This window comes from Epinephelus fuscoguttatus, linkage group LG15 (genome assembly GCF_011397635.1).
Source record: "Epinephelus fuscoguttatus linkage group LG15, E.fuscoguttatus.final_Chr_v1".
Classification (NCBI taxonomy): domain Eukaryota; kingdom Metazoa; phylum Chordata; class Actinopteri; order Perciformes; family Serranidae; genus Epinephelus; species Epinephelus fuscoguttatus.
In genome coordinates, this window is record NC_064766.1 from 34,631,765 (window position 1) to 34,650,983 (window position 19,219).

A 19,219-nucleotide genomic window follows, 5' to 3' on the forward strand; every position below is an offset into this window, starting at 1 on the left:
TTTAAATAAAGGTTTATTTAAAAAGCGTTGCTTTACCAGTACTCCAAAAAAAAAAAAAACGACGAAGTGATGCTGTTTTCTTTTTCCTCTGGCGTGGCAGAGGGGGACACACATTTCTCCGGGGCGCAGCCTGCGCCATAACACCAGTAAACAGTCTGAAGATGTGTGCCCTGCCTCCTCCTCCTCCTCCTCTTCCTCCTCCTCTCCCGGCCAAGCCTACTTCCTGGTGGATGAGGCAGCGCCTCAGTGTTGTCGTAGTAAGTGGAGGGGGCAGCTGAAGTGAAGGTGGAGGCGGCGGTGGATGGTCTGCAGTCGCGACACAGCAGTTCAGTGAGCTAGCACACTTTTCCTTTTTTTTTTTTTTAGGTTTTTTATTTTTTTTATTTTTTTGCTAATTTGCAGAGAAACATGGGAAGCACGGTGATGGAGTCCAGCAAGGAGAGCTCGAAGAAGAAGAAGAGGAGAAGTCTGCGGATTAACATGCCAGTGAGTCGGTGAAGTATCAACTAATTTGGCTTCTTACTGTGACTGGAAAAAAAATAACTGGGCTTCTTCTTGTTGTCGAACTTTTCGTGAAATTAGCAAACGGAACTTTTAGCCGTTGTTAGCCGCTGTTAGCCGTTTGTCGTAGCATCGTTCGTTCTACGTTAGTCGCACGCGCTGTAGAAGAGCGTGCATGATTGACAGCTGTCTCACTGTCAAGACGCTACAGTTCTCATAACTGCCTCAAAATACAACAAAATAGTCATTTTTAACACCGTTTAAAAGTGTTTTTCTAGAAACAAATGGCTGTTTGCACTGTTTAAAGTATATTAAATTTATTCCTTAAGCATTTTAATCACTATCTGATGCCATTATAGCTAATTCCTCTGTTTCAGCAGCTCACCTTGTCATGACTAATGATATTTTATCATCTAAATAACCAGAATATTCCCATTATGCACTCAGGCATTTTGACAAAAAAACAATATAAAGCAAAGTAACCATCTCGTGCTCCAAACTAGCAAATCATTTTATGTTATTGATTTACAGTTGCCTCCATTAAACAGTGTCTGTTTTTCTTTGCCCTTGTGAGGTGAAAGATATCACTGTAGACTTTAAAGCTTTATCGAATTCTCTGTTTTCCAAAGTCAAAACATCCCATGGACACTGTGAGCTCACTCTGGTGTCAAATATTTTGCTGTGTCTTGCAGCATGGATTACAGCCATGTTGCTGTGGCTCACAGGCATGTGTGTTTTGGATGGCATCCATCAGATACACCTACTGCATGCCTTAGCAATGTCACTGTTAATAGGTTAGATGCAATCTGCTCAGAAGTTAGACTGTACTTTTGCTGGAAGGTGACATGACAAAAATGCAGCTGGGGGTGTCATTTGAGTCTTAGTGGTGCATTCATGTGCACCTGTTTACATTGGAGAAATCACTTCCCTGATAAGAAAGCTGTAGCTTGTGAATACTGTTTTTGTAGCCAGTGTTCAAGTGAGGGATGCATGAACCACAACCTGATAGAAACGCAGATACAGCTGCATTACAGACACAGGAACAGGGTTTTATGGTCACCTCATTATGTAATCAACCTGTCTTTCCTCTGCAGCATGCAAACTGTAGCATCACCTGTCTAAGTGGAATGCAAACTTTGCCCTCGGTATGGAGAAGCTGACATTTGTTTTAAACGTTTCCGCATTGGTCAAACGTGCTTTTCTGCTTCTTGACAGGCATGATAAACATTTTCATTTTCACTTCACGGATGACAAACAACAACAACAATGTCCAGTTTGTTGTAAAACCAGCTACAGCAGCATGCAGTGGTTAGGAAGGCATTTGTGTTACCTGTTATGACTTGCCATTTTGTTTTTCTGCTGTGTTTCCTGGAAGTTATCCTTGAAACTCAGATCTCCTTTATGTGCAGGACTTCGGTGCGTTTACTTCCCCGCAAGTGGAGACGAGTGGCTCAACCAAAAGTGGCACTCAGACGGTACTGAATTAATTATCCTGATTTTTTTGTGTCATGATTTTTCATTTACTTGCCAATTGTTTGTTTTCTCAAGCTTGCCTTTTTTTTTCCCCCAGCACGTAATTTATCTTGTCTCTTTGGCTCTTGTTTGTTTGGCTTTGAACACATTTAGACGTGGATTTGGGAGAGCAAAATATTACTGAAGGCCATCTCTCCTATTCTGCCAACCCTCACTGGCTTACAGTAACATTACGCCCACTGTCCAAGCATAGCAGGATCACATACAGGAAATTGATTTCTCTAAAAGAAAGCAGCCTCTTCCTACAGTCTGCTCTGATTGATATGAGTAGGACTAATCCCTGATCATTATCCACCAGTTTTATCTCTGTAACATTTGGGAAACGCTGATGAAACACTGCATTCCCTTGTGCTAGTCTGTATCCACACAAACCCCTGATAGTTGTTCACTTGCCTTAACAAGCTCTTGCACAATGACAGAGTGAGAGTTGTTGGCAAACAGAAAAGATGGGCGTGTGCTCTGGCTCCCTCAGATTTGTCACAGGATTGGTTTGAACAGAAATGTGTGCATGGAGGAGGGCCAGCCTTGAGCAAATACCATTCTGAACCCTTGTTAAGACGACCAGACAAAACAATTATTCCCTTTTTGCTTTGATTTGTGATCGAGCCTCCAGTGTTACTACCAGTGCATTGCAGTGCAGTGGTTTTATCATTGTGCATCCTCTGTTTCGTTGATGCTGGTTATTATGCAGGCTTTCATCTGCCAACACTGTTACCAAAACACTCCTGTTACATTTTATTGTTTTCTGTAAATACAACCGCCGAGCTGGGCTGCGCACTAGAGTGCTTCACTGTATCAGAGCCCACAAATGGTTAATAGATTTGTTGTTGGCACATCCAGAGCAGACAGCAGTCAGTGGTGGGAGGAGGCGCTTTCTGTCTCAGGCTAGATTGGCTGCCGTCTCTCCTGTTTTGTTTTGGTATCTGCACAGCGAATAGAGAAGAATTTCTCAGTCTGTTTACATGGTATTGACCTTGCAAAAGCAGACTTATAAACACAGAAAGTCATAATGAAAAAATAGAATCCCCATTGTTTAACTAAGAGAAGTACTAAGTGTCTGATCGAGAACCTGATGGTGCTGTTACTGACTTTTATCAAAGAGTGAGGCCATAAAACACGATGCCTTGTGAATGCATTATGACATAGTTAGAAGGAAGTGGAGAGAGACTGGATTTGTACAGTGTTTTCATTCCAGTTGCTTAACATTGTGAATAGAACTGCAGTTATTAGTCAAATAATCGATTAGTCAATTGACAGAAAATTAATCGGCAGCTATTTTCATAATCGAGTAATCATTTTAGTATTTAGTTTTTAAGCAAAAAAGCCAAACTCTTGCTGGTTTCATGCTATATGACTGTAAAATTTGATGCTTTTTTGTCATACATGATAATAAACTGAATAGTTTTGGATTTGTTGACTGTTTGTAAGATAAAACATGCCATACATAGACACCACTGCTGGCTCTGGAAAACTGCACATTCACTTATCACTGTTTTCTAGAGCTGCACAATTAATCCAAATATTATCAAAAATGCAGTATGGCTAAGCGCGGTATCCTAATCGCAGAGATGCATTTTTTTGGCAAAGATAAAATGTATCAAATCATACCATCACAAATGAAGCATTGTGGTGCTACAGAGATGCTGTAAGGGAAACATGCACTCCAGCAAAAATCACATCATCATTGTCGTCACTAATTGTCACTAAAATCGTGACTCATATCGCAAACCCAATATTTGTAAGAATAATGGAAATATGTTTTTATATTATGCAGCCCTCATTTCTCTCAGATTTTATTGACAAAATAATTGATTGATTTTTTAAATTCATTTTTTAATTTTATTGATTAATCAATAAAATAATGGACTGGTTAATGGAAAATGAAAATTATTGTTAGTTGCAGTCTAATTGTGAATGCAGCATGAATTGCAACATTGAGAATATGGTTTCGTCTTCAGCTCTGATTATAATTAAAAATATTTATATAATAATATTTTATTTATACATCAGTTTTAAAAACATACAGTTACAAAGCGCTTCACATTTGAATAAGACTAATAAAAATGTTCAAGTACACATAGAAACACACACACATACATATACACATGGACAGTACATCTAGACAAGAGTTACTTGTGGCATACAGAGAGAATTTTATGAAAAGGCCGACCTATAGAAATTAGTTTTTAAGAGCAGCTAAAAGCAAAACACAGATTCAGCACTGCTGATTAAATAGGGAAGGCTGTTCCAGAGTTTCGGAGCAACAACTGCAAAAGCACCTCTGGATTTAAAATAGGAACAGGAAACAGATAGGAGGTCTTGATCAGATGATCGAAGTAGCCAACTGGTGGATCAGGGGCTCAGCTTCTGTGCTATATGTGCAGGTGCCAGGCCATGTTAGGCCTTGTAAGTAATTAGTAAAATATTTAAATCACTATGCGTTGAGCTTGAAGCCAGTGAAGGGAGGCAAGAATGATGTGGGACCGACGACTGGTTTTTACCATATGCAGTCCAGCTATAAAGGACTGTGTAATACAAGTGAAGAGCAAATTGCAATAGTCTTAGCAAGAAAATAGTATTGGTTATTATAGTATTGGGGTTTTTTTGGGGCATTTTGCCTTTAATGGACAGGACAGGTAAGCGTGAAGTGGGGAGAGAGAGAAGGGGGGATGACATGCAGCAAATGGCCACAGGCTGGACTCAAACCCAGGCCGCTGCAGCAACAGCCTTATACATGGGGTGCCTGCTCTACCACTAAGCCACCGACGCCCAAGTATTGGTTTGATTTTTACAATATTTCTCAACTGGAAAAAGCATGACTAAAAGAGTTTAATTGTATGAAAGTCAAAGTATAAATGCTTTTGAAGTTGGTAAGGTTATCGAAATTATCAGGTTTAACTAAGAAGTAAAGCTGCGTGTCGTTAGCATGGCAATGATAAGAGATGCCACTTAAAGAATAAAGCAGATCGCCCAGAGGTAGCATATATAGTGCAAACAAAATAGGTCCTAGGATTGACCCCTGTGGGACCCCACATATAAGAGCAGCAGAGGAATCAAGTCTTTATAATACCTATAAACAGTATCTGCATAAGACTGCAAAATCTAGGCAGCAGGGAGAGATTTTGGAATCTGAAGCAATCTAGTTGCTGTGTTTAGTCTGAGAGGCCGTTTACACGTACACGGTGATTTTGATAAACGGAGACATCTTCCTTCGTTTGTGCCCTTCGTTTACACGCAAACGGAGATTTCTCCTCTGAAAATGAGTCTTTCTAAAAACTCCGGCCAGAGTGGAGATTTTGGAAAACTCCGGTTGCGCGTTTGCATGTAAACTGAGATAAACGGAGTTATAGGCAGCCGACATCACAGTTTGTGCTGGAACTTGCGCCTGTGTCAAAAGTGCGACCTATGTTGCTATGGTGACAATGGATACATGGAAGGCTTGAGCTTCTCGTTACACTGCCACCTACAGGTTTGGCATGCTCTTGTGTATATATACAAGCGTAAGTGTAAACGAAGATCTTTTTGAAAACGGAGATGGTGAAATGTCCGTTTATGAAAATAGCCGGCAATGTGTAAACAGCCCCTGAGTACTATTGACCAATCAGAATCAGAACATGTTGGCTGAAATGAAATGTTGTAACCCATCAGCTATTGCCCAACAACAGTTTAGCTTCTTAGTAGCTCCTTTTTTTATTTAACTGCATTCATATGCTGATATCTGCTTTTAGAGATTAGTAAACAACAACGGGAAGAGGAAGTCTTGGCCCGGATATCTGCTGGCTACTCAAAACCTACTGGGACCCTCAAAATATTGTCCGTCGCCCCCAGAGGCTTATCGTTGTCAGTCTGATAGCTGATAAGTTACAGCATTTACTAGGTGTTTCATTACCCATACTAACATACTTTTTAGTGTGTCAGAAAATGATTTAGTTTCGCAATACATAGTATGTGAAATGCAGTACGCCAAAAATACCAGGATGTTCTTCTGCATCTGGTCACAGTTTGCAGTATGCAAGGCACTAGAGACACGTTTAGCTGCAGCCACATTCAGTTTAAAGCCTATGCGACAAACCACACCCACCATCAGAGCAAGACAAATCTACCAACGTCACAGTTACTTAAACCCTGCTACAACACGACACTGTAGTGAACACATATGAAGCCAAACTAAGCATTAATCCACTTTATTTATTGTGGGGGTTTTTCACTATGCATGAAGACATGATTGGCCTCATAACTAACCAGATGTAACCCTTACACTAATTGCCGAAACCTAACACTTCATAGCTAGCTAAACATTAACTGAGCATTTTCTCGAGGGCCCTTTGCTTCTGGACCAATGACTGAAGCGGGCTGACTATGTAGGAATGGCGGGCAAGTCATGTAGCAGGTGGACGGGTCACATAGCTGCAGCTATACCGACTCGGAGCTGGCATGCTTTTCTGGCTATTCTGACCCACAATCCTCTGCGCAGTGGAAAAACACGACACATCAACTGAGCAGTAGACAGATGACAGCTTGACAGCTCGTAAACAGCTTTCAGAAGCTGCAGTGATTAACGACGGCACATTCAAGTGACTTAAGATTAGTCTAATAGCATTTATAGGAGGGAACCAACAACACAAAGACATAACAATAAAAACAATGACAGAGAGATGTACATGTAATTTTACGGTCATAAATATCTGTTAGAATCTACAATGCAGTTAAACTACATACATCGCAAAGTAACAACAGCTGAGCTCTCCGGGTTGACCTTCGTCTCTGGCGGGCCAGTGAATGATGTTTTGAGGCCTAAATTTCAGGTGCAGTGTTAATGAAAAAATAGTATTTCCCGATTATATGTATACTGCTTCAACAGTACGTTCTTTGTAAAGGCAGCTGCAGTACCTACTAAAGGTAAAAAGGAAACTTATGTAATTCGGATCGCAGCTTGAGTCTTTTGAAGGTGTGTGCAGACAAAAAGAGATCTATCTGCTTAGGATTTGTTTGGTTTCAATAATAAAATTCTCCACACACTGACTATAAAACAAGTGAAAAATGTTGCGTCAAAGACTTCTCCAGTGAAGAATCTGTATTGTTGGTTTGTCAGTAACTTTTATAGATCAAGAAAGAACATTTACTTTATTGCACTTTGCACACAATACATTGTCATAGTGCTTTTTCATGAGACACAATTAAGTGTTACAGTGGGTCTGACTAAACAAAACACTCTTGCATAAGTGAAAAAAGAGGAAGTAACCAAAATAGCAAGCTCCCACAAAAAGTGCAATCAGTCACTGTCATTTCACAATAAATCTCTTCTCTACATTTGCTCACTGTGTACGGCCTTTTGGTTTGGATCCTGCAGAGTTTTTCACTGCATATCCCTGCAGCCTCTCACCACCTCACATAACACAGTTGATACACACTGAACATGAGCCACACATTTACGAGAGTGCAGGTGAATAAAACTGCCTCCTTATTGTCTCTCAGGGAGAGCGTCGCATCCGTTCAGCCAGCCCCATCAAAGGAGGGTCTGCGAGGAGCCCACCCAGTGCCCCTCTGCCCCTGTGTCCTCAGTCTGCTCCAGTACAAGTGAGGACCAGCTCTGGTTCACCCAGGACTATCTTCCCCTATCCTTCCTACCAGGACTCCCCACCCAAGTCCCCCCGCCGCCTAAGCTTCAGTGGTATCTTCCGCTCCTCATCCAGCTCCACACCTGCGAGCATCAAAATCTTCTCCAGAACCAGAAGAGGTGAGTCAAAGAGCTAACACTGCACTGACTGTCCATTCATAGTGAACACTCTGACTGTTGTAACAACAATCGGTGGATTGACTGCAACTGCATTTCGATGGTTTTATAAATGTGAAATTTCGTGTGTCATGTGGTGACAAAGCAGATTAATACTGGTGTTACTTTGTGCAAAAGCAGGTCTCGTAAAGGAAGTAAGACACAATAGACGAAACTGGGTTATCTCAAAGATTATTTGGGTTTCCTGCTCTATGCGCGAGGTAAAGCCACATACAGGAACCTGTGTCTATCTGATTGAGTTCACCAGTTCAGATGCAGCCTGTGACAGAACTGACACAAAAACTTGCAGTGCAGCATTTTCTCAGTTATATGCACTGAGCATGACTGTGCCAATAAGGAAGTAGAAGCTTAGATTTCCTCATGGTACAAAAAAAAAAAAAAAGAAAAAGAAAGAAAAAGCCAGTGCTTTGTTTTGCAATTCCCTACAGGCCAACACGGTCACGAGCCTCGTCAGACAGATGGGCGAGGTGGCCTTCATTATCAGTCATCCTATTATTGATGTCAAGAACTCTCTCAGGAAAAGAAAAATGGTGGGCTTTGTTTATCGTCAGAATCAAAGAGGAGTTTCTTTAAGCTCCCGATGCCAAGTGCATTTCAAAGCCAGTTTATAAGATTAAGTTACAGGTTTGGCATCCAACGGGTGGGAGCCCAGCCATGCATTCTCCATGTCAAAATTAAAACTCATTAATGACATAATGGTAATATTGGTATGCGCTAAGAGGTGGAAACGAGACAGGCTCGGCAGAACAAGGCCCTGTTTTATGAAGAGCAGACCTAACGGGCAGATTTTCAGCTCTCATGTCTCCATGAATTTGGAAGGCTGATTATTACATAACAAAAACCGGCCTGTTTCACATGGAAACGGCCCTGCTGGAAGCAGCATCAAACAGCACCAAGATGAGTCATGTGTTTTTGGCTCATACATATACCCATTCTTCTGTTTCCTCGCAGAGGGTCGGTCTGGCAGCGGCTGGTGGAATAGCTCTGTTAGGGCCAGACCTCAATAGTCAGAGTGCTCCGTTTCCTCTGGAGGTTATTATTGATGGTAACCAAACTAAAACACCAAAACACACTGACGGCTACAGCCTTCTCGTGCCAGCTGCTCGAGATTTTTAGAGTGTGATGTGGTTTGAGACATTACATCCTCTCCCTTTCTTTTTCTGACTAATGATGTGGCTTAAAGTGGTCGGGGGCCAACGATAATAGCAACAAGTATGCTTATGAATTGATATACAGTGACTGAGTGGGCACAATTGTGTTTTTTTTAAGTGGGATGTTTTTGTAGACACCCTACTTTCGCCACAAGGGTGTGCTGAAGGCATACTGTTGTCTGCATATACTTACACTCATGTTGAGTAAGCTGTCAGTTTTATACATCTGCATCATTATTTGTATCTTTGACCATTTAAGAACATGGAGGGGCATTTTTTTTAGAATTTTCTGTCATCCTGAACCTTTAATTTTATATAATTCAACAATATTTATTAGGTGTTTTCTCAGATGCATACATATCCATATGTGTTACCAATAAGATCACAATGTCTTCTCGTTCCTGTCTGGTCTAAATATGTGTTTCTCATCGCCTGGACATTGTCAGTCTCTCACTACTGAAGGCAACTGTGGTGCTTTCATACCCTTATCTGGAAGTGACCAGACTCTCAGGACCTCCTCGTATAACCATGCAGAGTTTTTTTTTTTTTTTTCACCCTCTCCCTCCGTTGCTACTGTGTGCTGTATGTTGTCAGTAAATAAAGGAACCGGGCAGTTTTGACTGTACAGATTCACAAAACGCAGACCTTAGAAGGGCAGTGTGATTTTAAGTGTGAAAGCGAAGCTAGGGGAGAGCTTAAAGAAAATACACTGTAGATTAGATTTAAAATCCTCATGGATCTGAAACTTAGCAACCCTCAACACAAACTGAAGTGAATTAGTTTTATGAGACAACTGAAAATATTATCAATGTGAGTATTGAAGGATGTTTGAGATGACTGATTTTGTCATTGGTATTTCAACCCCTCACACATATTAGTCATTGACCCACTGAGCGTAGTGGAACACTTGCATAACATGTTAATTGAGATATGTACTAGACACGCTGTAGCTAATGTAAGCCGCAGATACTGAGTGGGCCATCTGTCACGGGTAGGGGAGGCTAGTGGTATTGAATGGAAGCTTTCTGATCAGCTGACAAAACATGGGATGTCCCCCTGCTGTCATCTGACGGGGGGCTGGCCTCAGCACTCTTAAAGGTCAGGCCCCCAAAAGTTACAGATAGCCGAGTGTGCAAATGACAGAGCTGCGGGACTCCCAGCTCAAAACCCACAACTTTCATGTCTCCATTTGTAGTTGTTATCTCAGGAAACGCTGAGATTGTGTGATCCTGAACGTGTGTGACATTGTGTGAAGACAGAGTGAGGCAGATGTGCCTGTGCGTACTGTCCTCTGTTGGAAGAGGGAGGGCAGTGGAAAGAGGAGGCGGGGAGATGTGCAGCCTGAGCCAATCGCTGGTGGATCCTTCGTGGACTGGCCTCCTTTTACAGGCTGCTGACATGCGTGCTATATTAAAGAGACGCCACCCACAGCTGCACCTGACAATTTACAGCACAGACACAGCTGAGAGGGGGAAAAGGCGGACCGGTCCCAGTTGGTATTTGCATCACTTGCTAGAAGGACATTTATCTGCTGAAGCTGTGTGGAAATTACAGATTTCATACAGCAGACACAGAGACAGGTGCTGGCTCTGTGCTCCGTGGCCCTGGAGTTTTTTTTTTTTTTTTTTTTTTTCCCCCGTCTGGACATGCAAGCTTAGACTATATTGGTGACCTGCTGCGGTTGTCATTGTCTGTTCGTAACTAATACTGCTGACTCAAAGGAAAGGTGGATTGCTTTACTTCATGGAGTAGCTAATTTTTCCACCTGCAGAAGATCATTCTCAATATTCTCGATTGAAGGTGAAGAAGGATCATCTCTCTCCTAAAGACATACTAAACCACTCCAAAGACGATCTGTGGGCATCAGTTGGATATACTTTTCAACTTAATTTCTGTACACCTGTCTTCATCCAGCAAATGGAGTAACTCTCAATGGTTTCTGAGCCTTCTCTTTGCCCCTATCGTGATGCAGATGGTCATGGTCAAATTTAGTTTTGAACCCACAACTCACTGCATTTCATGAAGAGGTTTGGCAGCCTGAGGAGGAGCAAGAAACGGAAGGAGCAAGATGGGCTAGGAGGGCGGCATCAGTCCGAGTCGTCATGTCTGTCTGGTAATGTGCTGTGCTCTTCACCTGCTCCAGTTTTACGGCACCTTCCTTCAGTAGTCCAGTAACTTTGGATTCAGATATTTTATGTTTACAGTCAATCCATGCATTCATCTAGAAATGACAGTCACATGCTAGTGTACCTTTTTACGGACATTACATTTTAAATTTCAGTCGTCCTCCATGAATATTCTTTGAACAATGAAGTTATTCTCCGTTATGTAAAGGCTATATATATATATATATATATATATATATATATATATATATATGGGTAATGCTGCCCGTTGTGGCCTTAGGTGCTCCATATAGTTTAGGTGCTGATTGCGTGGGCTCCAGTCTCTGGTTTCACAAATGCATGCACCGACCAAAGTGGTAAAGCTATGTGTGAGGGGCTGACCTGGGGCAGGAGGTCAGCTATCACTTCACTAAATGCTATATACATCATGTTGGTGTATGCATTGGGCTTAATTGATACGTCTTCTTTAATTTGAACGTTAAAGCAGAGACGAGGATAAGTGAAATATGTTTTTATTTTGTAGTAAGTCTCCTGCCATCATGGTTAAGTAACTTATGGCCAGCTACGCTAGCTGATACAGTGTCAGTTCATTATTTCTGTCCTATATCCCAAGGCAGTCTCTTCAGAATAGCTGCTCCATTTTGAAAACTTTATTTAAATCGACAGGAAGCATTTTAGCTGAAGTAAGGACAAACAGAACATGCTAAGTGGATTTTTTTTTTAGCTTTCTCTTACGTGTGGGGCAACACATCGATATTAAATCAACATTGTGGTATGATATGAGAGTAGATATTGTCTTACATGTTGGATATCATATCTTGTGTTGTCTTTCCTGATTTTAAAGGCTACATTACAGTAAAGTGATGTAGTTTTCTGAACTTAACAGACTGTTGTAGTTGTTCTATTAATTGCCTTTACCCACTTAGTTGATTATATCCACATAAGTGATGATTATTTATCACAAGTATCATTGTATACATATGAGATGTCGACTGACATGGTATTTTTAATGATAGTTTGGAACAGCAAAAAGTAGAAAGCTGTTTCTTTGGACCAGGAAAATACATATTTAACTCTAGAACTAAATATCAAACTCAAGATAATTAATAGAGAAATCTTTAACGGGACATCAAACTAACCGTAAATAATCTAGATGGGAGTGATTTTTATCTTTTAAGCTACTAAGTTTCCTCAAATTCAACCTGAGATTCTCATTACCTTGACTTTGTGCATGAAGCCTCCTTTCAAAACAGTGATCAAAGATGAGCAGTATTTCTGTTATTTGTATTTGAAATATGTATTTCAATTACATTTGAGTATTTTGCAATTGGTAAAAAAAAAAAAAATTAAATGTAATTTGACACAAGATACTTTAGAGTTGAGTAAGTTTGTATTTTTGAAATACTCCATGGCTCATAAAACATGACAAAGGAAGCTAGGTCAAAACATATTACATGGCTGGACTGTGTGTGGAACACACAGACTCATGGACGTTCGCTCTAGCATTATATCGCCAGCAGTTGTGGTCCAGGTAAAATCTTTATGTAAATTCATGTTAAAATGAAGAGCGATGCATGTAGACACACACACAGCAGAAGGGACCTGCTTTTCCGGAGCTGTACCCACTGATCAAGCTCCTTTTTTTTGTTCTAACACAAGCCTCCACTCTATAACTGCGGTCTGTGATGTAGGCTACGTCCCAGCGTGATGGTGGAGACTGCTCAGTGATTGGCAACCACTGAAGGCAAATTCCACCAATAATAATAGTTTGTAAAATGTCCTATTAGCAGCGATGTATTTGCCAAACTACCTCCGAAATTGAAATTGGTCGACTTGTATTAAATATGTTGTGATAGCACCAACAGTCAGCCCTACAGTATCGTCACAATATTGATATCATGATATTTGTTTTCCTCCACAAACCTCTGCCTTAGCGTGGGGACTGTATCTCCGTTCATAGTAGTCCTTCATGTTTTCATGAGAGGTAGCAGGCCATCATGAAGAGCTACAGAAAATGGATGCCAAACAAAAACCACAGGCCCCTGCACAGACTTAAGGCAGCTATCGTAAAGTGTTAGCTCATAATGCTTGATGTGTGAAGCACTGGGACACAGTGTGTGGCGTTCAAGTGGCACTTTATCACAGACTTTACAGCTCCTGATTTAGAGCCAGCCTGACCTCGGTGGAGTAGACGAGAAGAGCACAGTCCTGTCATCATGATGTACGTCCAAATGTGGCTTTGTAAGATGTACAGTTCATCGTAAAGGTAGTGTACGACGTGGTGACACCTCAGCCTAAACTATATGTCCTTTGATCCAGAGTTTCCACACAATGCAAGTGCAGCTATGTCGCTGCTGACATCTGACATCTACATGAGAAATTTCAGTCGTTGCCAATTAGAGGATGTCTGTGTGCTCCTCAGCAACACTTTGTGTGTCTGTTCGAATTGTGACTGCTCATTTACAGTAAATGTTTGGCCATGATGCAGTTTGCACACCTATGTGATAGTGAGCCTGCCATTAATGAGCTGCTGTCAAGTCCTTTGTCACAGAGAGCCTGTATTATAGTGCACTTAGCAAATAAGCTTGAAACCCTTGTTGCTAATTGGGGTCACTGACTGCGATATCACACAATACTTCATGATCCACACACCAGCTCTAACCAGTACGCCTGTACAAACATAGCCATTCACTGTTGTGATGATTGTACACGGCTGGCCAGAGAAGACTGAAGTACAGTGTCCATCGGGCCTGTAGCAGCTTCTGCTCTGACGTCAACCAGAGAGGATCACGTTGCCCTCAGAGTCACCGTAGACCCATTTGACTGTCAGCTCCTCAGGGGGCACCCGCTCTGAGAGGATCTGCTTTTATGGGTGTTGTGTTAACACGGCTTGCAGTAAATTGCAATGTAACAATCAAGTGTGAGGAGCCTCTGCTAATGTGCTGCCTTCCGAGGAACCGCTGCACCTCTGAATCACTGCACACATCTCATGCACAACTCCAAAATATTCAGTTTACGATCACATGAAAGAGTAAATTGTAACAATTACAGGGATACTCTGCTGATTTTCAACCAGCTTTGTATCATTACAACATGGGTAGTATGTGTAAATGATCTGTGGTAAACTTCCCTCCATCTTACCAGCGGCTGGATCTCCCTGCTCTTCTCTGGATTTTCGCTGGCTCTGGGGCCGTTACAGATTGTACTTCCATTTTTTTAATATATATATTTTTGCGGGATTTTTTGCCTTTATTTGATAGGACAACTGTAGCATGAAAGGAAGAGAGAGACTGGGGGACGTGCAGCACAGGGCTGTAGGTTGGAATTAATCCCGCAGATGCCAAGGCAGGGACACGGTTTTTGTACATGGGGTAACCAATCTACCAGTTGAGCTAGTGGGCACCTATTCTTCCGCATTTTTGAATGCCTGCCCAGTAAAACTAGGCTGTTAGTGTATTGTCTTTTTCTTACCTACAGTGTCTTCAGAAACAGGTTTTAGTGCACTGTTTGGCTGTAAGATGAGAATTGGTGAACAGGACGTGGGCACCATACTGTTTCATGTATTGTAAAAAACAGAGGCTGAAAATACTTAGATCAAACCGTAAAACTAAGCACTGCTAATCAAATATGAACCAAGATTCTGTAACTGCGTTGCCTATTTCTTACCTCAGTGTTTTCAGATAGATATTACAGCTTACTATTTAACTGTAATATGAGATTGTTTGTTACCAGCTTGTCGCCATATTGTTTCCTCTGGAAAAACAGAAAAGCTTGCATTACGTCACCCACCAGTGGGAGGGTTTATTTGTCCGGTATGGTGCGGTGCATTCTGGTATGGCAGGTTTTCTGCCTCTTTTTCTTTTATTATTATTTTTGTGAGGGTTTTGCCTTTAATGTCGCGACAGTAAGTGAAATGGGGAGACAGAGAGAGAGTGGGGACTGACATGCAGCAAAGGGCTGCGAGCCAGAATCAAACCTGTGGCCGCTGCAGCAAAGCAATACCTCTGTAAATGGGGCGCCGCCACTATCCACTACGCTACCGACGCCCCAGGTTTTCTGCCTCTTGAGCAAAAGCAAATGTCACAGCCCTTTTTCTTCATTTTGTCTGGTCATACAGCAGCAATATTTTAAGTGCTGCTGTACTTCTACTGCATAGACAGCTCAGTTATTTTAAAAGACCATCTTTTCAGCAGTGAAACACTTCATTTAGAAGCTAGAATAAGGAAATGTTTGGCATTTTTGCTTGAAAAACTACAATTAATTAATCATCAAAATAGTTGCTAAGGGTTCTTTGAGTTGACATATTGCTTCATCTCTACTTTAAATAGTTGCATTATGAAGTGATATGGAAAAGTGATACGGAGTAGACGGAGCTGTATCCATTGCATAAGTGCATCTTTTATCGGTACGTGTCATGTCCTCAGGTAGCCTCACTATATTGAGAACTGCATAAGTGTTGTTTTATGTTTGTAAAGTTAGATGTACTGGACTCCTCACAGCGAGGCATCCATTTCCTGTTTCCTGCGCGGTGTCTGGCAGCCTCCTTTTAACCCGGCTGAGGAGAGGGCTCCCGGCCCTGCTGTTATCTCCTCCTGTGGAATGTGCCACAACAGCGTGGCTAAAATAAGAAGGCTACACTGTGGAAGCAGGGCACGCCAAAAAGGGCTGGTGCACGCCAACTAAATGTCAAGAGATAGTGTGGAGTGCGCTCTGACAGACCAAAGAAAAATGTTCACTCAGTACACTGGGCTTAATTTATGATAAATGCATCCTAAGGTCTAATGATCTTTTTGAGGATTATATTCAGATAGGAGAGAAAGCTTATCACTGGGAGTTTGTTAAAGTCAATGAGTCATACTGGTCACACTGTCGATACATCTCTCCTGGTTCAGTTCAAATATACACAAGCTGTTAAGCTTTGAATGATGATCCCAAATACTTTGTTTATCAGTAATATGTTCAAATTACTTAATAATGACCTCAGTTTGTTTCATGTGACTGAGTCAGGTGAGGTGATTTACTGGAACTGATTCTTGTATTTTCATGCCGGCAGATGAGTCCTCATGTGACATTTACATAGCTTCAATGTCACAGTAGCGCTCGATATGGAGGCGTGATAAAGCCAACTGGAAGTCTCATGGTGGAGGCCTTGAAATGTGAACCATTTGGTCCTCATCACCCATACCACTCTTTGTCTGGCCTCAGAAATATGCCAGCATGGTAGAGGCGGGGCAGCGGAGTGTCACATGTCACTCTGCGTAAGATCGTGATGGCTGATGTGAAAGAGCATGTGAGGGCTGTCATATGACTGACACCTTCAACCTGACACTGGCGCAGGAGGAGCTGCGTCACAGACAGCTGACTGCCACGCTGGAGTTTAATGCAGCTGCTTATGTTGTAATTGACCTAGTTATAGTGGAGGGACGCCAGGAACAGGAACAAGACAACCTGCATGATGTTTCTTTTTCCAATATTGATCCATTATTGATCACTTTTTACAGCATTTATTTAGAAGAGGCGAGCATGGAGTACCATCAAGGGATTCTTCATTAAAACGGAGTGATGCAGGTGTCAACAGCTGTCAGTTCACTCCACTCGGATAATTATAACCTTCAGGTAGCGATTAAATATAATCTAAACTACTTAATTGATGCACTTAAAAAACAATTTTAAAAAGAGATAATTACATTTACATTAAAATATGAAACAAAACTAAGTGTAAAAATGTATAATGCATCCTCATATCTTCTTCTCCTATATTCTTTTTAAAAATGATATGTATATCAGTGATTTTTAAAAAGCATTTTAATTTTGAAGTTATATTTGCCACTGTGTATGCTTGACATGCTGTCAGTTTGTCACATTGAAAGTTTAATGGGGTTCAACACAGAGACGAGTTCTCACTGGCAAGCTTTCAGCCACTGATCCGACACTGTGATCCAATCCTCCACTTCCTTAGCAAAAGAGTGTCTCTTACAACATTTGAAACCAAAATAAAAAGCAAGGGACAACACAAGTGTAAGATTGGGAGGCGCACTAGTGAATGGATTAACAGAAATAAAAGGCCGTCCACACAGGTGTTTACACCTCTGGCTAATGAGACCTCTGCTCAGGTCTAATCAGTTAAAAACGTTAAAACACCTGTGTGGGCTCATGTGGCTGTGTAGGGCCTCTAAAATGTAACTTGCAAATCATATTAGATTTTGTATATGTATTTATCATTTGAAGACATTATGAAATACAATTTAAACATTTAAATGATGTGTTATAGTAAATGCATAATATAATCTTCATAAACGTCTTAAGAGTGTATCATTTATGTACTTGATTACAAAAAAGGTGATCATAAAACTTAATCCGAGTTGTCCTGAGACATTACAACAATATCAAACATGTTTAATATTATTGCTTTTAGTCTCGGCTTATGCAAATAGTAATGTTCAATGTTAACAACCAGTAGCTGCACTCTCTCCAATGCCAAACAGGAAGCAGCAAACCAGGTAGACAGTAAACAGGCACTGCTTCTCAAAGTCAAGGATGCTTCCTTGGTAGGACGAGTCCTGCCAAGTCAAGTCCTACTGATGCTGCATTCTATTGGTAGCCGGAACCGGGATTGATACGGTTTCCGGTCCGGAAAGGTACAAAAGAACACCCGTTCTACCCGGAGGTCTCGTCATCAAACTCGGGCAAGGTCCAGGTAGACCGAGTCGGTAGAATTGACGTCACAACGAAGATGGCTGCGCACATTGTGAATGGTGAACAAAGTTATTTGTCCTCAATTTGTCCTCATATATGCTGTTTAATTAAGCGTTTGTGTTGTAAAAATCATCAGTACTTTGCAATGGCATTTCTATTTCCACTGTTGATTTGTGTTGGAAAAAAAAGTCTGTGCAAGCCCGTTGTAGCCTAAAGTCATTTGAACCAGCAAGGTCTCCGTTGCTCAGCAACCATACAAACAAAAACAAACTTATGGCGCACCACCATGTTTTCCGGACTGCTGCAATGAAACGCATTCAGATCAGACGTGTCATACGGTCATATAAATCCGACAAGGAATGACCGACCTGGATTGCCAAACGAATGCGGCAAAAGTTTCTAGCATTCGTTGAACACACATTGGAACAGGCTAGGGAGTGCCCAGGTGTGTGTCATCGAAGGGCCCCGCCTTCAATTACGGCAAATCATGCGCAAAGAATTGAGGATACACACATGCATTCTTGAAAATTCTCTGAAGGAAGGACTTGGTCCTCAGTAAAATTTGAGGGATCCTTAACATCGGAACATTCCCTTGGCGGGGTGCGATGACGTAGCCTCCTTGAAATTCCGCCCTCCAGGGATTCCTCCTTGACTTTAAGAAGCACCATTGCGGGGACTCCAGGGAGGCGCAAGAACGTGAACAAGTCTCAGTTCTCTTACACTGTAGAAAATGAGGAGAAACTGGTGGAGTTCTAGAGTTAACAAGAGTCTGTGTTTAATTCACTGTTTATCTGATCCACCAACCAAAGCTTATTTTGAAATGGTTCACCTCCCCTTCCCACTAAAATACCGCAGCTAGCCAATGGAAGCTGGTAGTATGTTTGTACGCAAATACGCTTTATCTGTATAGATCAAATTGATGCCAAATTGACAAGAAAACTGTAGACATATGACGCCTTTTATTTTATGTTTCTAGGGTGATATGTTTTTGCTAACACGTAAAGAATTATTAATATGTCATATTTCTTAAAGGGAGTTTGGTGTAATATTTCCGTCAGGAGCAGGATGGGAAATAATGTAGTCTTGCAAATATTGACCCTGCAAGATGACCAGTCTTTGCAAAATTTTACAGTATACTCCATGACTTAAAACTCTTATTGTCTGTAGATATGAGAGAGTGTCGTTACAGGTCATTTTCACAGCACGCTCACACTCTCACACTCTCCTGGTAGGCATTAGTTGTGTAGCTGCCTTTCTGATGGTTGTGCATCCATGTCTGTCAGCGACTGGGCTGAGACTTTATCTCCAGTATCTGTGTTGTTTCTCCGTACCCAGGACTCAGTCCCTGATGGATCAGATATGCATTCCTTCTCTGTTATAGTGTGTGACAGCATTGATGGTATCTGCAGTGGTCATGA

At 41.5% G+C, this 19,219-nt stretch overlaps 1 protein-coding gene across 5 annotated transcripts in view; it reads left to right on the plus strand.

Annotated features, from left to right (window-relative positions):
* Nucleotides 1-206: 206 nt before the first annotated feature.
* Nucleotides 207-19,219, plus strand: part of LOC125901833 (5'-AMP-activated protein kinase subunit gamma-2-like) — a 36,335-nt gene continuing 17,322 nt past the window's right edge. The window contains exons 1-3 of one of the 5 annotated variants that reach the window (XR_007451036.1): nt 207-486; nt 1,911-1,976; nt 7,510-7,771. Coding sequence is in view for 3 of the 5 variants with exons in the window: in XM_049597778.1 (XP_049453735.1) it covers nt 409-486; nt 1,911-1,976; nt 7,510-7,771 (406 nt within the window). In the remaining 2 variants the exon portion in view is untranslated. Of the gene's footprint in view, nt 487-1,910; nt 1,977-7,509; nt 7,772-10,435; nt 11,093-16,491; nt 16,722-19,219 lie in introns of those variants that run through there. The other 4 variants (XM_049597778.1, XM_049597780.1, XM_049597781.1 and 1 more) reach the window with 4 other exon arrangements.